This window comes from Nomascus leucogenys, chromosome 5, assembly GCF_006542625.1.
Source record: "Nomascus leucogenys isolate Asia chromosome 5, Asia_NLE_v1, whole genome shotgun sequence".
NCBI classification, from domain to species: domain Eukaryota; kingdom Metazoa; phylum Chordata; class Mammalia; order Primates; family Hylobatidae; genus Nomascus; species Nomascus leucogenys.
In genome coordinates this window covers 138,752,479-138,774,588 of record NC_044385.1, presented here as the reverse complement: position 1 = coordinate 138,774,588, position 22,110 = coordinate 138,752,479, and the positions used below count along the sequence as shown (strand labels likewise).

The 22,110-nt window shown below is 42.9% G+C and overlaps 1 protein-coding gene across 2 annotated transcripts in view; it reads left to right on the top strand.

Moving 5' to 3' along the window:
* Positions 1 to 22,110, top strand: part of TUBGCP3 (tubulin gamma complex associated protein 3) — a 94,030-nt gene that overhangs the window by 3,395 nt on the left and 68,525 nt on the right. For both annotated transcript variants that reach the window (XR_004030216.1, XM_030813711.1), the window contains exons 2-5: positions 12,038 to 12,145; positions 15,324 to 15,391; positions 20,545 to 20,622; positions 21,588 to 21,805. Coding sequence is in view for 1 of the 2 variants with exons in the window: in XM_030813711.1 (XP_030669571.1) it covers positions 12,038 to 12,145; positions 15,324 to 15,391; positions 20,545 to 20,622; positions 21,588 to 21,805 (472 nt within the window). In the remaining variant the exon portion in view is untranslated. The remainder of the gene's footprint in view (positions 1 to 12,037; positions 12,146 to 15,323; positions 15,392 to 20,544; positions 20,623 to 21,587; positions 21,806 to 22,110) is intronic.

Here is a 22,110-nt window from a genome sequence, read left to right as displayed (position 1 = left end):
GAATTTCATATGAATCACATTTTTATAAGGTATCTTTTAAAAAATTATACAGTTGACTTCAAGGGACCTTCAGAAGCAAAGCACCTACATATAATGGTGCTTGACAATTTTATAAAGTTAGCATGACCGTGATTTACCACTTTTCCAACTTATAACATCTGTGAATTTGCTTGAAACACATACTGCCAGCCAGTCATAGATAGATCTTGTCTCCATATTCCTGCCCCTCCTGGGAGCACGTTTATTTATTATGTCTTTGGGTAATTATTCTTATCATTGGAAGCAGTGTGCTTGATGTTAGTGTTCAAATCTGTCAGAGGTAACACTTCTTTTCATAGCTACTTTGTAATCCTTTTTCTAACTATGAGGTAAAGAATACATAAAGAGGAATTTATATTAGATAAGTATTTCATCATAAATGTTCAGGTATGACTGCAGTACACAACATATTCGAAGATGATTACCATAATATGCAAGACCTCTATGAGTGTACTACAAGCCACTATGAGAAGATAAAGGAGTATTGTTTTGGTGATTCAGTACCACAAGTGGTGTTGCTTTTGGTTTCATGATTTTCCAAAATGGTAAAGAGCTTTTGATGAAGTTCCAAATACCATGTGATATTCCTTTGGTTGTATAATTACATTCTTGGGAAGATCAATGTGTATTACGTGTATATTAAGATATACATTAGATGTGTATTAAAACTTCAGAGTTTCAGGCTTTGTTTCAAGTTGTACTTAATGGATTTACGATTTTTAAATAAGTTAAAATTTAAAAATTGTCTTGGTTTAAATTTCTAATATGGTAACTATGGATAGATACAACCTACATAAACAAAAAGCTTTTTGGAATTCTCAATCTTAATAGTCTAAAGAAGCCCCGAGACCAAAAAGTTTGAGAACCACACATCCAGAGTAATGTTTTTGTTGTTTTAGAGCATTGCTTTTCAACTAGAGCCATGCTTGGAATCGCTGTGATTACACAAGAACCTGATAACGTTGATTGCCTGTGGGAAGGGGAACTGGTGGCCAATGGTTGAGAACAGGACTTTTTATGGTATCTAACTTCATGCCTTTTCATTTTAAACTCTCTAAATGTGGGCGTTACCCAGAATTAATATTGTGGGCTACATCTCTAGGGCTTCTGATCCCGTAGGTCTCTGTTGGAGCTTGGCATCCGAAACATTAAAATGCGTGGTAAGTTACTCTGACTTGGATCTGGAGTCAAGGATGGCTAGTGTATGTGCTCCGTTCCTCTGCGGAGCATTGTGGCTTACTCCCAACGCCCTCCTGACCCCTCCCCCATCCTTCAGAAAAGCGGGAATGTGGAACATGGAAGCCACACTGTAGACAAGAAACAGGAAGGCAGAAACTTGGGTCTTCCCAAACAGTTCAACTTTTCCGCAGTTGTTTTTTGAATCTTGAGAAAGCACACAACTGTGGAGTTTCTGTATTCACTTGAGTCGCATTTATTTTTGTGCATCTGAAGTTCAGTTGTCATCTTTAAGCTGAGTGTATATAGAATCTTTTGGGGATACAGAGGGCAACTTTTTTGTTTAAGAACTCTTGGGCCCACATCCAAGTATCTCTGGAGCCTTCACTTTTGGGACTGAACACAATTCCAGCTGAGGGTCTTGCCTTGGCTTTGTATCTCCTCTAGTTCCTCTTCTCCTCTGCAGTCAGAGGGTCCTTTTCTAGAAAACCAATCTCATTGAATCTGTCGAAGGCTTAATTTGTTCTCTATTTGTAGTCTTCAAGATGAAGACCACATTATCTTGTTTAAGGTTATAAATTGGGTGCATTTTTTGAGTTGTGATTTTAATGGCTGTAGTAGATATGGTATGTAGTTAAATAATATTTTCAGGTTAATAACAATACAAATAGCTAACATTTATATAAAACTTACAATATGCTGGATGTTGTGCTTATACCATGGTAGAATTATGGTGAACCTCATTTCGTAGATGAGAAAACTGAGACTTGGAGAGATTAAGTAGTTTGCTCACTCTCATCGAGCTAGTAAATTGCAGGGTCAAGGTTGGAACCCAGGTTTCTGATTCCACAGCTTGACATTTTGAATTAATTCATCCCTGCTCTTAAGTGTTCAATTCGATGGTGAATTTCTCCTGTGTGCTCGATAGAGACAACAAGTCATGGCCCAGCCTGTGGGATGGCTTCTCATCTCTACCCGCTCTTGTGTTTAGAGTGTACAACTCAGCAGCACTGCTCTCTGGTCAGGCAGTGTGCCCTTGCATTCATTGAAATATTTTCAGAGGATCATCAGAGGAGTGTTCACTCCCCTTCCAGGAACCTGAGAACTGCCCACCCCTCACACACCCAGAGCAGATTAGAGGTGGGAGAACTAGACCACTCCTTAGGTGATTTGTGGCCAAAAAAATGGAGTACTCTATTTTTTACTCTTGGATTAAGCAGAATCATCAGAGATCTACATCTGGACCTTGTCACCTGGCGCTCTCGAGGAGTGACTGGCTGAGTGGCATTTAGAGCCCTGTGGCACGGCCTCCCTGCAGCAGCAGTGTCCAGTGCCGCCCTTCCCTGTGGGTTCCCCTCTCTGCTCCCTGGGCTCCTCATGTGGCAGCCTTGGCTGCCAGGCTAACGGTGCTTCCTGCAAAGCCCTCTCTCAGCATCTACTTCACGAGGTCCTCCTGGTCATGAGCTGTCATAGTGCCCTCATTTTCTTTGACGCTCTTATCACAGTCTGCCTTGGGTACTTATGTGCCACACTTATTATGTTCTACGTCTGTCTCGTTAACCACTGTACATCATATTGTTAGGGCCTGACGTGTTTGGCCTGTAATAAATACTTAGGAGTTACTCATTGAATTACTGATTGAGTTTAGTTATACTTTAAACACTGAACAGTATTTTGGGAGTATTTAAACCAGAAGCATATAGTGGACATTGCTTGATTTTTTCCCAGCTTATTCTTTGATTGCAGGTTCACTAAACAAGGAATGATTACTATGTCTAATTTCTTTAGTAGTCTGGATTCAGTGCTTTTCCCTTTGAAATATGGATTAAGTAGATTTGGTTTAAGAAGTAACTGTTGGATTTTTAAAATATTTTATAATCAGCAAGAAGGATAGACTGGAAATTTGGTTGGTAAGAGGACAGGGAGACTCAGGTGTGGCTGAAGAGGTATGTGGGAGTGAAATGATGACGTCCATCTGAGGTGCAGAGAAAGTGAGGAGGTGAAGAGGAGAGTGTTTCTGGCATTGAAGAGTTCCTAACTTTTTGGTAGGAGAAAGTTGAAAAGTATATAAAACATTTGGAGTGGGGATATTTATGTGATGTACTTGAGTGTGAAAATGGTAACCTAAAAATAATTTTTACTGGCTGGGTGCGGTGGCTCACACCTGTAATCCCAGCACTTTGGGAGGCCAAGGCGGGAGGATTGCTTGATCCCAGGAGTTCGAGACCAGCCTGGGCAACATGGTGAGACCCTGTCTGTACAGAAAACATAAAACTTAGCTGGGCGTGGTGGCACACACTGTAGTCCTAGCTACTTGGGAGGTTGAGGTGGGGGATCACTTGAGCCCGGGAGGCAGAGGTTGCAGGGAGCTGAGATCTTACCACTGCACTCCAGCCTGGGCGACAGAGTGAGACCCTGTCTGGAAAAAAAAAAAATTCTTAAATAGTGACACAACTTTTTAAGGAAACTTTTCAATGATACTTTTAATATTTATAAGATTAATATATACTCAGTGTAAAAATTCAGAAAGTGTGGAAAAATATAAGAAAAAAATAAAAACTACCCAGACCCTGTGACCCCACAAAACATTTTAAGATTTCATTTTGTTCCTTTTGCCCCTATGTAGGCATTCACTGGATCCTTGCTGACACAGTGCGCTTGTGTCTGCTTTAGCTAGCATAGAGACAGAATGATGGGGGGTGTGAGTCCTTAGAGGATGTGGAGAAGAGCAAGCTGGGCGCCGAGCTGGAGGTGAGCTTTGTGTGTTCCAGGAATAGCAGGAGTGCAATGTGGGGAGCAAGGGGCCAGCTCCCTGGGCTGGGGCCAGGAGTTTGCGTTCTGTTGTGAGTGTGATGGGAGGTGTGTGAGCAGAGTGATGGTAATATTTATATTTTAAGAGGATCACTTTGGCTGCTGGGTGGATAATTCACTCTAAGGGGGCAAAGGTGGAAGCAGGTGACCAGCTCCTCAGGAGACTTCCTGTAATGGGATGGTAGCTGTGGAGTGATCATATTTGGGATATGCTTTTAGAAATAGAATCAACAGGATTTGCCGATCTAAATAATTACTTAATAGTCTGAAAATTTCTTTATTTCTCTTCATGCTCCTATTCCCGAACTCTTGGATCATCAGTCAGATATAGATATTTTGGTCTGAAGTGTTTTTCCTCTGGCCACGTTGAAGGTATTCTTTCATTATTGATGAGAAGTCTGATGTTCATCCATTTCTTACACCTTTGAAGTTGTATCTGGTAGCTTTTAGGATTTTAAAAAATCTTTTATGTTCTGAAATTTTGCAATAATATGTCTAGGTGTGGAACTTAAAAACTTACCTGGGTTAACACTTGATGATCCGTCAATCTGAGGACTTTTTCTTTTTTTTAAATTTATTTTTTTTTCAAAGCTAGTGACAGAATTTTTTTTTTTTTGAGAAGGGTCTTGCTGTGTTGTGCAGGCTGGTCTCAAACTCCTGGGCTCAAGTGATCCACCTCAGTCCCTCAAAGTGTTGCAATTACAGGCGTGAGTCACCACACTGGGCTGATTTTTTTTTAATGATAGAAAAATTTTACTATTTTATTCTTCTTCATAATTTCTAACTGTTCTTTTGTTGTGTTTGATTTTCTAGCTTGCATTTAAATTGTCCTTTAGTATCTCCGTTCTGCTGTTTAGCCCATTTAAAAAAATTCTCAGTGTTTAGGTTCACAGTGATTTCTTCTGTGCTACCATTTTGCCTTTGTGCTGGCAGCCACCGTCCTGTGTCTGTGTATGTCCCCGTTCTAGAATTTCGTGTAAATGCAGTCCATACAGTGTTCAGTCAAAAGTTTTGAGACTTGTTTCTTTCACTTAGTATAACGCGTTTGAGATGCATTTACAGTGCCGTATCAATAGTTCACCTTTTCATTGCAGAGTAGTGTTTCATTGTATGATGAACCAGTTTATCTGTTTTACCACTGAGGGACATTTGGAGTGCTTCCGTTTTTGGCAGTTGTGGGTAATGCTGCTATGAACATTCACGGACAGGTTTTTTATGTGAACATAAGTTAGTTTTCTAGAATAAACACCTATGAGTGGGGTTGCTGGGCCTTGGGGCAGGTGCATGCTCATTGTTTTCAGAAGTTGCCAGACTCTTTTCCAGTATGGCTGTGGCTGCTTTGCCGCCGTACCAGCAGTGTGGGAGAGCTCCAGGGATGCCGTGGCCTCGCCGGCCCTCAGCAGTGTGGGAGAGCTCCAGGGATGCCGTGGCCCCACTGTCACTCAGCAGTGTGGGAGAGCTCCAGGGATGCCGTGGCCCCGCCGGCCCTCAGCAGTGTGGGAGAGCTCCAGGGATGCCGTGGCCCCACTGTCACTCAGCAGTGTGGGAGAGCTCCAGGGATGCCGTGGCCCCACTGTCACTCAGCAGTGTGGGAGAGCTCCAGGGATGCCGTGGCCTCGCCGGCCCTCAGCAGTGTGGGAGAGCTCCAGGGATGCCGTGGCCCCACTGTCACTCAGCAGTGTGGGAGAGCTCCAGGGATGCTGTGGCCCCGCCGGCACTCAGCAGCGTTAGTGGTTTTTAATCTTAGCTATTCTAGCAAGTGTGTTGTGATATCTCAGTGTGGTTTTAATTTTCATTTTCCTAGTGATGTCGAACATCTTTGTGTGTGTGTGTGTGTGTGTGTGTGTGTGTGTGTGTGTGTTTGCCATTCATGTCTTCTTGGTGAATTATCTGTTCAAAACTTTTGCTGATGTCTTTGTGTTTTGCACATATTTTTTTTCTCAGTATTTTCATTCTCTTAACAGTGTCTTTTGCAAAGCAAAATTTTTAATCTCGATGAAGGCCAATTATGAAATACCTTCATTTCAAAGGTATTATTTCATAATACCTTTCTTCATCCTTTCATTTTTAAGGATGTCTTTCATCATGTCTCAGTTGGGCTCCTCGATAGCACACAGCTTTAAGGGGTGACTTTTTCCGGCTTCCTCTTCTGTGCTGCTGCCGTCACTCTCTGGTTCCCAACACATTTCCTCATGTTCTGGCTAAAATCCGAACCCCCAGCCTGCCAGCCTTGTGATGGAGGCTTGGGGCCATTCTTGATTCTTGTCAAGTGTGGAATGGGGCAGCCCACTGTGGGGGTGCCCCTGAGTGAAGGTAGAAGGGGCTGGTAGCCTGGCGCAGGGCTGGGAGAGCTGTGGTGCTTCCTCCCTCCCTCCCCACCTGGGCCCTGGCTGTGGAGACTGGGCCTGGCTCGGAGGTTTTTCTGTCTTTGCCTGTTTGTGGTTTGGGTTTTGGAGTGTTACCCAGCCCCAGCTGGTGTAGTAGACAGCAAACACATAAACAAAATATCAAAAAGCAAAAATGGGGGAAGTCACTCCAGGTTTTCCTTTGATCCATGAGTTTCATAACCAGTCTGCTTCTCTTACCCGTTGTTCAGAGTCTAATTAGAGGTGTTTTATGTATTTTTGCCAGAGTTTTACATTGTCATCAGTAGTGGAGTGTGCTTACTCTGTCCTTGACTGAGATGACTTCTGTCTCTAGTTTCTTCTTTCAAGTCAATCCTGTTTGTTGTCTTCACATCTTTCAGGGATTCTTCAGTTTCTGTTTTACCAAGAGTGCTCTTCTTAGATCCACTTTTCTGGTTTTGTTTATACCTTCCTTAAATCCTTTCTTACATTTCTGGGGATTTTGGATTGTCTGTGGACTGGGCAGGGGAAGCCACACTGTGAGCTCAGAGTGCCCACTTGAAGATTCTCTGTGGATTGGGCAGGGGAATTCACACTGACCTTAGAGTGCCCACTTGAAGATTCTCTGTGGATTGGGCAGGGGAAGCCACACTGTGAGCGTGGAGTGCCCACTTGAATTTCCAGGTGCCACTCATAGTTCCACTTCCTTCCTAGGATGGAGAACAGTGTTGGCTTTTGCTGGCAGATGCAGCTGGGCACTGCCTTGTTGGGCTGTTCCACTGCATCCGGCGTTGAACTGGGCCCAGCACTCAGTGGTGGGGGTGGGGGGATCTGGAGGTATCTACTGGTAGCTTGACTTCTAGAGTCATAGAAGTTGGGCAGACAGACAGGCTATCTCACCCTGGTACCAGCTCCAATCCACTTACTGAAGTGATTGCTTTACTCGGAAAGTGGAGGCTTTCTGAAAGATTTCTTCCTGACCCTTGACGTTCTTTTGCTGCTGAGATTGTAGTGGGGAACATTCTTCTCCCGGATCCCTTGTACTGAGGGTGGGAGTTCCTCAGATTGGGAGTTTGCCTCTGCAGAGATGAGAGCCTGGATTTTTTCCTGGGGCTGAGACAGTTGCTGTGAACCATGTAGCTTCCAAGCCCTTCCCTTTTCATCCTTTCTGTCTTGTATGACTTCTTTGGACATTTATTTCACTCCAGGTTTCTCCTTCCCCACTTCTGCCTGGCCAGATCTGGTGATTTCCTTGTCTTGGCTGTCTTAATTTCCATCTTTTTGCCTTTTTGTTTTAGTTTTTGAGAGACTTCTTCAACTTTGAATACAAGCTTTCTACTTATTTTAAAAAACATCTGCCTTCATACTTTTAATATTCAAGAGCTTGTCTTCCCTGAATTTATGGCATACTGTTTTATTTCATAGATGTGTTATGTCTAATCTCGTAGGCCATTATAGCTTCTTTGTTTTTGTACATCTTGCCCCCATTTTCTTATTTCCTACATTGTTACTTTTTCTTAGAGTTTCCTTTTTTCCTTCTTGTGTTTGTCTCTTTTTTCTTTTAGATGATGCCCTCAGGTGTCTGGTGATACCTGTTCTTTTCATCTTTAAGAGTGGAGTTGTCGGAAGGTCTTGGGTAGGGCAGCATTTGCCCAGTGCTGAGCTTCCTTGTGGAGGACAGGCACACGTCATCTTATTGTCCTGTACAGATACTGCGTTATTTGACAATTGGAAGTTTTTTGGCACCCTGCGTTGGGCAAGTCTTTAGGTACCATTTTTCCAACAGCATGTGCTCACTTTGTATCTCTGTGTCATATTTGGAAATTCTGACAGTATTTCAGACTTTTTCATGATTATTATATCTGTTACGTTGATGTGTAACTTGTGATCTTTGATGCTGCCATTGTAATTGTTTTGGGGTGCCATGAAGTGCACAAACTTAATCAAAAAGTGTTGTGTATGTTCTGACTACTCTGCCGACCAGCCGTTCCCTATCTCGCCCCTTCTCCTCAGGCCTCCCTATTTCCTGAGTCACAACAATATTGAAATTAGGCCAGTTAATAGCCTTACAGTGACCTCTTACTGTTTAAGTGAAATTAGTGATCAACAGAAAACCAAACACGACGTTCTCACTTGTAAGTGGGAGTTGAACAGTGAGAACACATGGACACAGAGAGGGGAACAACATACACCAGGGCCTGCTGGAGGGTGGGGGATGAGGGGCGGGAACTTAGAGGACGGCTCACTAGGTGCCGCAAACCAGCACGGCACACGTGTACCCATGTAACAGACCTGCCACACGTGTACCTATGTAACAGACCTGCACATTCTGCACATGTAGCCCGCTTTTTGTTTTTTAGAAGAAATAATAATAAAAGAAATTAGTGTTCAAGTGAAATGAAGAGTCACATGCCTCTCACTTTAAATCAAAAGCTAGAAACGGTTAAGCTTAGTGAGGAGGGCATGTCAAAAGCTGAGATACGTGAGAAGCTAGGCCTCCTATGCCGGTTAGTCAAGTTGTGATTGAATAGGAAAAGTTCTTGAAGGAAGTTACAAGTGCTGCTCCAGTGAACACAGGGGTAATAAATTGAAACAGCCTTATTGCTAATATGGAGAAAATTTGAGTGGACTGGATAGGAGATGAAACCAGCCACAGCATTCCTGTAAGCCAAAACCTAATCTTGAGCAAGACCTTAACTCTGTGAAGGCTGAGAGAGGTGAGGAAGCTGCAGAAGAAAAGTTAGAAGCTAGCAGGGGTTTTTAGTTCATGAGATTGAAGGAAAGAAGCCGTCTCCATTAACATAAAAGTGCAAAGGTGAAGCAGCACGTGCTGATGGAGAAGCTGCAGCAAATCATCCAGATCTAGCTGAGATCATTGGGGAAGGTGGCTATACTAACAATAGATTTTCAGTGTAGGTGAAACACCCTTCTATTGGAATAAGATGCCATCTAGGACTTTCATTCCTAGAGAGGAGAAGTTAGTGCCTTCCTTCAGAGCTACAAAGAACAAGCCGACTCTTGTCTGGGGCTAATGCAGCAGGTGACTGAAATTGTTGAAGCCAGTGCTCATTTTTTTTTTTTTTTTTTTTTTTGAGACGGAGCCTTGCTCTGTCTCCCAGGCTGGAGTGCAGTGGCACGATCTTGGCTCACTGCAAGCTCCGCCTCCTGGGTTCACGCCATTCTCCTGCCTCAGCCTCCTGAGTAGCTGGGACTACAGGCGCCCGCCACCACGCCCGGCTAATTTTTTGTGTTTTTGGTAGAGACGGGGTTTCACCATGTTAGCCCGGATGGTCTTGATCTCCTGACCTCGTGATCCTCCCGCCTCGGCCTCCCAAAGTGCTGGATTACAGGCGTGAGCCACCGCGCCCGGCAAGCCAGTGCTCATTGACCATTCCAAAAATCCTGGGGCCCTTAGGAGTTATGCTAAATCTACTCTTCCTGTGCTCTAGAAATGAAATGACAAAGCCTAGATGACAGCACATCTTTTTATAGCGTGGTTTACTGAATATTTTAAGCCTACTAGTAAGGTCTGCTGCTCAGAAAAAGATTCCTTACTGCTCGATGAGAATGCACCTGGAGTTGTTTTCATGCCTGCTAACATGCATCTGTTCTGCAGAACATGGACCAAAGAGTAATTTCAACTTTCAAATCTTATCACTTAAGAAACACATTTTATAAGGCTATAGTTGCCATAGATAGTGATTCCTCTGATGGATCTGGGCAAAGTAAATTGAAAACCTTCTGGAAAGGATTCATCATTCTAGATGCCATTAAGATCATTTGTGATTCATGGGAGGAGGTCAAATTGTCAGCAAACAGGAGTTTGGAAGAAAGTGATTCCAGCCATCATGGATGACTTTGAGGGTTCAAGCCTTCAGTGGGGGAAGGAACTGCAGATGTGGTGGCAATAGCGAGAGAAGTAGAAGAGGATCTTGAAGAGGTGACTGAACTGCCACAATCTCATGATAAAATGTGAAGGGATGAGGAGTTGCTTCTTGTCGATGAGCAGAGAAAATGGTTTCTTGAGATGGAATCTACTCCTGCTGAAGTGCTGTGAACACTGTTGAAATGACAACAAAGAATTTAGAATATTACATAAACTTAGTTGATAAAACAGTGGCAGGGTTTGAGAGGATTGGCTTCTGTTTCAAAAGAAGTTCTACTGTGGGTAAAATGCTATCAAACAACATCACATGCTACAGAGAAATCTTTCATGAAAGGAAGAGTCAATTGATGTGGTAAACTTCATTGTTGTCTTGTTTTAAGAAATTGCCACAGCCTTCAGCAACCACTACCCTGGTCAGTCAGTCGTCGTCAGCATCAAGGTGAGACCCTCCACCAGCAAAAAGATTTCGACCTGTTGAAGGCTCAGATGATTGTTAGCATTTTTTAGCAATAAAGTATTTTTGAATTAAGGTGTGTATATATTTTTTTCTTTTTAGACATAATGCTGTTCCACACTTCATAGACCAGTATATTAAGCCTAACTTTTATATGCACTGGGAAAACGAAAAGTTTCATGTGACTCACTTGTGATATTTTCTTTAATATGGTGATTGGAACCAGATCTGCACTATCTCTGTGGTCTGTCTGAATTTGACAAAGACCTGTGTGCTTGTTGGGGATCCCCACTCATCACCATCTGTCTCTCTTTTCTCTTGGGCTGATCAGTTTTCCCATAGACAAATTGTGCATCCTGGAGTTCTGGGAAGGACTGGGGGTCCCTGAGTTGTCTGTTACCTTCACTCAGTGACCGGGGCCACCCTAGTGTCCTTCCAGACCAGGCTTGCTGGGCGGGTCTCGGTGGTTGTCTGGCAGTGTGGGATTGGGTGGAGGACCCAGGAGTCTGTTTCCATCCAAACTTGCAGCCAGGTCTCCCCCCTCAGCCCTGCTTGCTTCTGCATCCCAAGAGTATCCAGTTCCTTCCTTTCCTGAGCCTGCCTGGGCTCTGCAGTGGGAACTGTATTTCTTCTTGACATTTGTTCCTCCCACTCCCCTCTCCCCATTCTTAACCTGATGGACATTTAGTGTTCAGGTTTCGTTGTCCTCTTGAATCAGTTACCACACATCCATCTGCAGTCCAGCTTCTCACATTTTTTCACTTCTCTCTGATTCCTTTCTTCCTTGTTTTCTTTGTCCTTGTTGGTTTATGCTTTTAGTTTTAAAAACTCCTTTATCAATTTTATGGTGTTTTTGAAGGGAGTAGAGGCACATGTGTTTAAGCTGTCATCTTCATCTAGAGGTGCAAATGCAAATTGACTGTCTATTTTGACTGTTGAGTGAACTACTTCTGGCTTTTTGTGTTTGTTGACCTGGGAGCTTCTCAGAGGCTCTCTTGACCCAGCCTCCTCCTCTTGTTCATGTGTTGGGATGTGACCCTTTCTGTTCCTTTTCTTTTCGTGATTACTAAGCCAGTTTGTTTTTCATCATCTAGGATTTTTGAGACTTTCTGGTGTGTTACTGTTCTCATTCTTATTTTGTTGAACTCTTATTTCATTTATTCATTCTGTTTTGATTTCTTAATAGCTTTTCTGTCCTCTCAGTTAAGACCTTGGGGAGGTGGAAGATAGATGTTATTACTAGTTCACTGTCTTGAACTGGAAGCTTCAGGTGACCAGAACTTAGCCTGGTTGATAACAATCCACATCCTTTTGTTTGCCTTTCAGCTGATGTAGCCCAGCAGTTCCAATATGCTGTGCGGGTGATTGGCAGCAACTTCGCCCCAACTGTTGAAAGAGATGAGTTTCTAGTAGCTGAAAAAATCAAGAAAGAGCGTATGTATTTTTCTTAAATGTCATGTATTGGATTCTTAAACTTGTCAGAGCTTAAGCAGATGTATGTATGCATGTGTGTAGGTGTGTATGTAGTTCCCAAGCACATTTTAATATTGGTACAAAATAAGGACAAGTCAATTCTGTTGTAGAGTCAGAACTATTAAAACATAATACTTTAGAATGTTTAATTCTGGGATGGTGCATAAAGCTTTTGCAAATCCTGGCACCTTAGAGAAGAAAGCTTTCCATTTGTTAGCTTTTGGTTGGTGAGTAGGTTATCTCATTATCCCTGGCAGGGCTCTGCCACCCCGCTTCACCTCTGGAGAGTCTGAGGGGGAAGCTTGGCTCTGAGTAATGAGCTGCCACACATGAGCTGTCCTGTTTGAAAGGTGGTTTTTCCAGGTGGCCAGCTCTCCATCCTTACAGTTCTCTGGGCTGTATAAGCCAAACCCAGTGGTGCTTTTCAGTTGGCCTAGAGAAGAGGCCTGCGCGAAGGTCAGTGCATTTCCCTGCTGGGGTCTCCCTGTTAAACTGTCCAAGTGGAGTAGATGTTGGCCATGGGTCTTAGTGATAACACCTTCTGGAAGTCCATTTGGCCGTGGGTCTCAGTAATAACACCTTCTGGAAGTCCATTTGGCCTTGGGTCTCAGTAATAACACCTTCTAGAAGTCCTGCATGGCACAGTTTTCCACCCCTGGCTATTGCATTATGAACTGTGTTTGGCCCATGGTCTGTGGAGGTCCCATTTTAGACCTGTGTGACTGCACTGGATGGCGAGTCAGTTCTGGATAGAGTTGAGGATGTGACCCAGAGTACTTCACCTAGACATAGTGCTTTTGCCTGTTCAGGGCTGGATGAGCAGTGGGAGTCTGAAATGATCCATCTGCTGTTACAACACACAGCTTTGGTGTTGCTGAGCATGCATGTATTATTTAGGATGGGGAAAAAAATGGGGTATTTAAACTGCTGTTAACGTATTAAAATTTATTTTCTTCAATGTCTCTATAACAATATAAGAACACTATACTCTCTTGAACCCTGAACCATTTTACACATTTTAGATGATTACTGAGGACTCCAACAATTAGGTACTGTGATAAACAGACCATTTCCTTTACAAAGTTACATTTCATGGCCTCATGGTGAGCATATTACACATATTTAAACATACTACTATAGGTGTGTCATAGTAGCTAAAAATAAAGTTTGTTTAAATTCATAAAGAACTGACAGCTACATTGTTGCAGTGGATATTCAAGGGAATCTGGGATTTTCCTTTTAAAGAAGAAAACTGCAACAATGTAGAGTTGTGTTTCCTGTGGGTGTTGTGTTTTGAGATTAAGGCATGTTGTGTATTGACTGACTCAGGTGCTCTGCTCTCTGGAATAATACAGAAAAGTTAATTTTCCATTTGATATAACCGACCTCAAATATAAAGTGCTAGTATGTTTTATATTGAAACAAATTGCAAAAGTGATCATGTGTGACAACATTTTCCACACTGGCAGGTGGGGTACATTGTAACCGGAGATGTGTTATAATTTAATAGAGAATCAATTTAATAGAGAAACATCACTTATTTGTAAATACTATGTGTTCATTTTTATTCTTATTTTATTGTGCTGTGGCTGTAGTGCATGTATGAATTAATGCCAATCTCATTCTATAGAAAGAGCATCACTTGCTTGATTTCATGGTTGTATTTGGAGTCTATTTATATGTTGTAAATACAGTAAATTATATTAAATTTTAATTGCATTCATTTTGTTTAATGCACTTTACATAGTATATTTTAAGATAGCTTTCCTTTTCCATATAGGAAGAGTTGAATGTATAGTTACGATTAGATTATGTAATCTCTGGTATGTGCTTCATACCAAGATCCTTTTTTAGCTGAAGAATGTGGGGTTGGCTGTAAAGTCAGTCATTATCTTCGTACAGACGAATTAGAACATTTAATGCTAAATGTGATTGGCTGATGAGCTTTTTATAAAGTCACACTACTAAAATGGGATAAATACAAAGGTTCATTAGAGAGTATTGAAGTTATAAGTTAGCCTTTGAAAGTGGCACCTTTCTAGTGGGTGTAACGGCTTCTTTGAGAGGCACCTGTGCACAGGTGATGTTTGCAGTGTTGTAAATGTGAGCAAAGTGAGTTCTCTTACCCCAGGGAACCTAATACAACTGCAGCTTCTCCTCCTTCATGGAACAGAACATAGAATGAACTTCTCATTCGCTGCAACTGCTTTCAGATAATTTGTAAGTGTAGCTGGAATAGCCAGAGACATTTGTTAATCAAATGAATTGGTGGATGAAAATTAATAAGCTATTTTGAATTTTATTTTGAAACAGTAATTGATTATGACATTTAATACTAAAGCAAGATGAAACATTGCTGTGTATCTTTTTTTTTTTTTTTTTTTTTGAGACAGAGTCTCGCTCTGTCGCCCAGGCTGGAGTGCAGTGGCGCAACCTCGGCTCACTGCAAGCTCTGCCTCCTGGGTTCACACCATTCACCTGCCTCAGCCTCCCGAGTGGCTGGGACTACAGGCGCCCGCCACCACACCCAGCTAATTTTTTGTATTTTGTAGTAGAGACTGGGTTTCACCGTGTTAGCCAGGATGGTCTCGATCTCCTGACCTTGTGATCTGCCCGTCTCGGTCTCCTAAAAGTGCTGGGATTACAGGCATGAGCCACCATACCCAGCCTGCTGTGTATCTTAACAAAAATGTTTAGGATAATGTAGTTTCCAAGTGGAATGAATGACCATGAATATTGTACTTACTGCCCTTGGATTCAGGATTCCTAATATTTTCACTTTCCATCTCTACCTCTGGGTGACCACTGTTAACTGGTTACAGTGATCATAGTTTTCCTTACTGTTTATTAATATTTATAGGTGGACTGTAAGTAATCCCATTATTTCTATTACTTTACCTAATTTTCAGATAAACTCTTTGATCCCAGCCTAATATTTTCCATACACTATAAATGTCAGGGAGGTTAGATGAATTGATCAGATTCATAGAGCTTAAAAGTTGCTCGTCATGTAATTTGACAGTGACTTTTGACTCTGAATTCATCACTTGTGAGTTATGTTATTGTAGGTGAAATAGTATCATGAAAATGAATTTTGGTGTTTGTAATTACCACGCTTATTTTCTTTCTGTCTTTTCAGTTATTCGACAACGAAGAGAAGCAGATGCTGCTGCATTTTCAGAACTCCACAGAAAACTTCATTCACAGGTATGGTGCAGAATTCTGGAAGTCATTGCACTCATTGTTGAGGATATGATGAGTGGTATAGGAACCTTTGAATGTTTTTTGTGGTATATTAAACTTTTCTATAATTGGTAATTGCTTTTAATTATAGATAGCATTTGCTTTTTTTGTGTGAGCTTCAGTATTAGAAGTTTTAGCTGGATTCAATTCTAAATTGCTTATAAAGATGAATGAAGCTGCACTGGGAAAGTCAACAGAATTTGTGAGTTTGTGTTGTAGTCGCTTAATTACACTGCTGGGAGGAAGCACATTGGTACAAGTCTTGACTTATCTTCATATAATAGCTAAACTTTATCTAACTGATAAACTTTATTCTTTGGGTCATAATTTGTACTGCCGTAGTGAATAATGAAAAAATTGATTTTGAATGTGGTTGGATATTGATACTTGAAAATGAATGATTTTTCTAACCTTTTTTTTCTTTTGAGATGTGGCTTCGCTGTGTTCCCCAGGCTGGTCTCGAACTCCTGGGCTCAAGCAATCCTCCTGCCTGGGCCTCCCAAGTAGCTGGGACTACAGGTGCATGCCACCAAGCCCAGCCTTGTATTTTGATAAAAGATTTTGGCAGCCTGTATACCAATACATTAATTGAATCATAGGGTGAGATTTTTGTGATTTCTGCCTATAAAGGAATTTAGTTCATCCAGCTTTCTTTCCTTTTATGGAGAAGAAAGTGAATCTAGAGAGGTTTAGTGCTTTGTGCAACAAATACTGTTAGTGTTACACTGTGAAAATGATTGAGTCAGGCCTACTGCTGCTAGTAATTAAACTCTTTTATTTTGAGTCTTCCTCTGTTATATTGTGCTCTTGAAACAAGCTTACTTCATTTGCTGCCCATTTTGATTCCTTAATTGTTTTGACTTGGATTCACTGTTTTAAGCATGCTTTTTTCCATAATATTTGCGATATTATGTTAGTAATGTTTACAGAGTAAGAAATAGGAACCTTTTTTGTCCATTCATTTCCAGGCAAATTATTTCAAACTGCTGTATCATTTGCTTTTCTTAAATCTTTCTCCATTTTTAAAACCATTTTCTACACACTGTTAAAAAGATTTGCTTATTGGATACCATATTTCTCCAGATTCTTAGGCTTACCAAGATCCCCAAAGGGAGATTTCATCTAGTAAAAGCTGTTGTATTTGTTAATATTAGCATTGGATAAAAACATATTTAGACACTTTTTTTTTTTTTGAGGTGGAGTCTCACTCTGTGCCCCAGGCTGGAGTACAGTGGCGCGATCTGGGCTCACTGCAAGCTCCGCCTCCTGGGTTCATGCCGTTCTCCTGCCTCAGCCTCCCAAGTAGCTGGGACTACAGGCGCCCACCAACACGCCTGGCTAATTTTTTTTTTTTTTGTATTTTTAGTAGAGACGGGGTTTCACCGTGTTAGCCAGGATGGTCTTGATCTCCTGACTTCGTGATCTGCCCGTCTCGGCCTCCCAAAGTGCTGGAATTACAGGCGTGAGCCACCGCGCCCAGCCATATTTAGACACTTTGTGACTTAAAATGGTTTTCCAAAATTTTGTTTGGAGCTCTGAATGTTTATTCCTAAATATCATGTTTTAAATAGTGGCACGCTCCCTAGGGCTCGCCCCCAAAACTGACTTGCTTGGCTTTTTCATTGCATGACTGAAACATGATGAAAAATACTAGGAAATAAATAGTATAAGACCAACGATTAAACAAAGTAGAATAGTTGATTCAGGTTAGTAGCCATTCCATCATTTTGCTAAAAATGGCTCCGCAGAAGTGTGAAGGTTGTTGATCCTAATTTTTTATCTTGTCTTAGGGCCCCATATGTGGGTGTGCTGTGCAGACCATAGGGACGAAAGGTCAAAGGTTCAGTCGAATGTTCTTGTTGTTGTTAGACCTAGAGGAAGGAGTCCGGAGTGGAAGGAGGGTCCAGGTTGACGTGGAGATGGGAGTAGAGTGCCGTGGTGCTCCTGAGCTGGGTCTGAAGCATGGCTGAGCAGGAAAGGCCGAGGGGGGAGGGTGGCTTATGAGGGGAGTAGAACTAGAACATTGTGCAGCTGGACTCCCCGGGCAGGGCTGAGGCCTCGAGGGCAGGGAACAGTGTGCAGGTGCTGTGGCGGCATGGTAGGTGGTGGCCTGTTGATGTGGGGTGTTCTGGTATGGCAGTGCTGGGAAAGCTGAGATCAGCTCTTGTGCTGAGCACTAAACAGCTTCTTTGCAAAGATGTTTATTTGGTGTTCCTCTAGATCTTACCATGTCCCGATAAGACTTTCTTCACGTACAATTCAGTTTGCGCACAGTTTTAGAAGTTTTGTATCTGAACTTGCGGTCCTGTGGTTTCAGAGTCTGAGGTGGAAGGTCTGAAGTGGTTTCGGATGGTTAAAAGCATCTGTACTGCCAGAGTGGTGGGAATGATCTGGTTTCCTCTGCCAGATCTCTCCTCTACCCACTCCTGCCCACTCTGTGCTCTCTAGGCCTGGCAGATTATACTCCTGGCCTCTCGCTGTGTGTCTCCCGGTTGGCTTCAGCTGGAGCTGGCTTAAGCTCCAGGGTGAGCCCGGAGTTGGGAGAGGGGTGACACTAAACTGTCATCTCCCCTGCTGCTGGGCAGCTGTTTGTCAGTGGCGTAGCTGTGTCCACAGCTCCTGAGGGCAGGCCCTGCCCTGTGTTGGGCCCTCCTGGACCCTGCAGCTGCTATCTCCAGCCTGATCCCTCTGGTCTCAGGGTCATTAGTGGCTTCTGGCTGGTGGTGTTCCCTAGTGGGTCCTGGCTGGCGGTGTTCCCATAGTGGCTCCTGGCTGGTGGTGTTGCTGTTGGTGTTCCCAGACTGCCTCACCATCTCTTGTGGTTTCCCCGTTTCCATCCACGCATTCGTATCAAAGGTCTTCAGCAGACTGAAGACATCCTGGGTGTTTTATAGTTAAAAAATGCTGCCTCCTCCTTTATGTCACTTGCTAAGTTTTTGATGCATAATTTTGTTCATTTTTGAAATTTCTCCACCCTTCACCCTCAGATATATCTTTGCTAAAATAAAATCTGAGATTTTTAACCTAGCAGTTTCTTAGTGCAAAGCTAGAACATTTCCTGCCGTCTTTCCCTTCATCTACTGGTCATTTCACTCAGAGACTTCCTGGAAACTCCCACAGGGACTCACAACTTGGCATCCTCTGAGCTGAAGGAAGTGTTGCGCCTTGTTCCACCCCTCTGGGCGTCCATTCGCATCCACCTGCACGCTGCCTGCTCTTTCTTCTGTGTTCTCTCTTTTGATGAATGACAGCACCATTGATCTTGACCCCCACGAGAACCTGAGTGTCATCTTGACTCCCCAGCTATATCTCTCGTTTGTCCTTTTTGGAGTTGGGCAGACCTGGGTGTGAACCCTGCATGTAGCTCTGTGATTTGGGTGAGTTATTTGGATTTGCTGTCCTTTGTTCTCTCATTTATGGCATGAAGAGAATAAGCCCTGTCATAGTGTGGTTGTGACGATGACAGGATTTAATGTGTGGAAAGAGCTAAAGGTTGGCGGCAGCTTGGCTCCTTGGTCCTGGGCCTGAGTGCCTGAGCCTCACGGGCCCCTGATGCTGGCTTGCAGGGACTCGCCAGGGACACATGCCTGAGCACACACTCGGCTCACTGCATTGCATTCAGCTGCTTGCATCTCCCTCCAGATGACAGCGGTCTTCCTCTCATGTTGTCCCCTCCAGCCAGTTCGTCACTTGTGCGGTGATGGTGCCTCTGCCCAGGATGTCTTTCGCAGGCTTCCTGCTGTTGTCTTTACTTCCAAATCCAAGTTTCTTGGTGCAGCGTGGAGGCCTCATTCCGATGTCAGCTTCCCTCCTGACTCCTGGCCTTTGTCAGGTTGCTGTGTTCACTGTTCCTGTCCCTCCCTCTGCACAGTCCATCTTTCTAGGAGACTCGAGTCTCCTCCAGGAGCTGTTTCGTGAGCTGTGAAGTGCCATTTGTCACATTGCATCTGCCCACTTGTCAGTTGGCTGTGATGAGACACACTCCATCAGGGCTGGGTCTGTTTCTTATCCTTGTGGCCCTGGCTGGGGATTAGTTGAGTTTCTGAAAAAGCCTATGCCAACCAATTTTTTAAAGTTAGACAGTAATTTAAATACCTGGGATGAGCTTACTTTTAAAAGAAACTTTCAGAGAATGTTTTATATAATGGAGAATTTACACAATATAAGCAATCATCCCGTAATTTGTTGTGTAAATAAAGGTACTTACATGTGCATGCAAAAGGTAAGGCTGTCTGAATAGAGTATACTGAGGTTTGGCTGCTATTGTTTGCAAATCAGACTGGTGTGATACACAATTGGAAATTAATGAAATCTGTATGATAACCCTTGCATAGAAACCTGTGGGTTGGTTATCTTGACAGCTAAGTGCTTCAGACCCACTTTTTTTTTTTTTGAGATGGAGTCTTGCTCTGTCTCCCAGGATGGATTGCAGTGGTGCGATCTCCGCTCACTGCAACCTCCGCTTCCCAGGTTCAAGCGATTCTCATGTCTCAGCCTCCTGAGTAGCTGGGACTACAGGTGCATGATACCACACCTGGCTAATTTTGTGTTTTTAGTAGAGATTGGGGTTTCGCCACGTTGGCCAGGCTGGTCTCGAACTCCTAACCTCAAGTGGTCCACCTGCTTTGGCCTCCCAAAGTGCTGGGATGACAGGTGTGAACCCCTGTTCCCGGCCCAGACCTACATCTTGACTTTAGGTACACTTGATGCTGAGACTAACTTGTGCTTGTGGCTTAAATGGGATGTTGATAAAGGACAAAATAATTCACATATTTTTATGATGGCTTTGTCTCATAATTACGGTTTTGGGGACATTATAAGAATTATTTCAGGGGAGACGATACTGTTATTCAGGAATAAGGTAACTTAAAAACTTTTCTTGTTAGAGCTAGTTAATAAGGGAAGGAAAGACCCAAGGTTGTTGGTTGCATGAGAACACTTGCTTCCGCCTTCGGATGGGTGGCACTGTTGAAAATACTTATGAACTGTTAGATTTGACGTTACTATGTGAATTTTAAAATGCATTTCTAGTTTGGAAATATAGTTCAGGAAAGAGGAAAATAAGGCTGGAGAGTAGTATAAAATCGTTCTTTTAATATTAACTTTTTTCCAAACAGGGAGTTTTGAAAAATAAATGGTCAATACTCTACCTCTTGCTGAGCCTCAGTGAGGACCCACGCAGGCAGCCAAGCAAGGTAAGTGGCTTTGCCTTTGCAGCTTCGTGTCTGTCGGGACACCCTGGCCGACTTTGAGAGCAAATGGCTTCTGCAGCTAAGAAAATAATGCTAGGAAAGCAACAAGCTTGTCTGGTCATGGAAGGTCAAGAGATTTCTTTTCCTTTTTCTTTTTAAGGACATTTTTAGTCAGTGTGCAGTTTCCTGATAATGTTTTTCAGAATTTTGTTATTCAGACATAACAATGGGTGATTAAATAGAGAATAAATGGTTAGTTTTCAAAATGTTTACTTTGTGAAGTTACTAATATCAGCACTGATAGGTAATTCTTTACGAACTAGAAGATGCTTTAGGAGTTTTTCATGCTCTCAGTTGTGAGCATTCTTTACTTTTGTGCCAGTGAAACCCTGTTATCACCGGGTTCGGTGTCTGTCCCCTGCAGTATGTCAGAGTGATTCCGGTGCTCTGTGCCCCAGAGTCTGGTATAATAAAGTCCCCACCAGAGACGTGGAGTGCAAAGAGGTTGAAGCGTGTGGGGGAAAGAGTTCTGTCTATTGCTAAAGGCTTCGTCTGAGCAATCATTATATATTAATATACATGTAAACCATATAGATATGAATATATGGAGGGCAATCATTATATATTAATATACATGTAAACCATATAGATATGAATATATGGAGGACAATCATTCTTTAATAATGCCTAACTTTAAAAAATTATTTAAGTTTCAGTTTGCTTGGATCAGAATGAGTGTTTAGTTATCAGATGATGTAGTAGTTGTTGGAGTTCGGAAAATTTTCTAAAACTTTATCAGTTTAGGCATATTTCAAAAGCATAACATCTAATTTATTGTTTAATAAAGTATGGAATCCAAATCCAGTAACAGAAATAGAAGGAAAATCTGAATATAAATGACCTTTTTAGGTTTGGGAAGACAGTTCTGTAATTTCCTGTCTCTGCTCTTAGTGTGTTTCTCTTTTCAGGTTTCTAGCTATGCTACGTTATTTGCTCAGGCCTTACCAAGAGATGCCCACTCAACCCCTTACTACTATGCCAGGCCTCAGACCCTTCCCCTGAGCTACCAGGATCGGAGTGCCCAGTCAGCCCAGAGCTCCGGCAGCGTGGGCAGCAGTGGCATCAGCAGTATCGGCCTGTGTGCCCTCAGTGGCCCTGCACCTGCGCCACAATCTCTCCTCCCAGGGTAAGGCCACGCCGACGTGTACAGATTCTCTATGTGTTAGAAACAGAGACGCCTGCAGGCTGTTAACCAGACATTGATGTTCACCCACAGTATCAGTGGGGCCTCATACGTGCCAGACAGTGTTCTGGGCACTGTGTCCGATGCACTCCATCTCCGAGTGTTACTCCTCGTCAGAGCTATGCTACAGTAGGAGTTCTTTCCCCTTTGTAATCGACAGAGCTGGCTGTAAAGTTCTGGCCAGCTCTCACCTGTCACTGAAGTGCCCATCACGAAGGAGGTTGAAGTACCCTGTGCAAAGCCCTTCA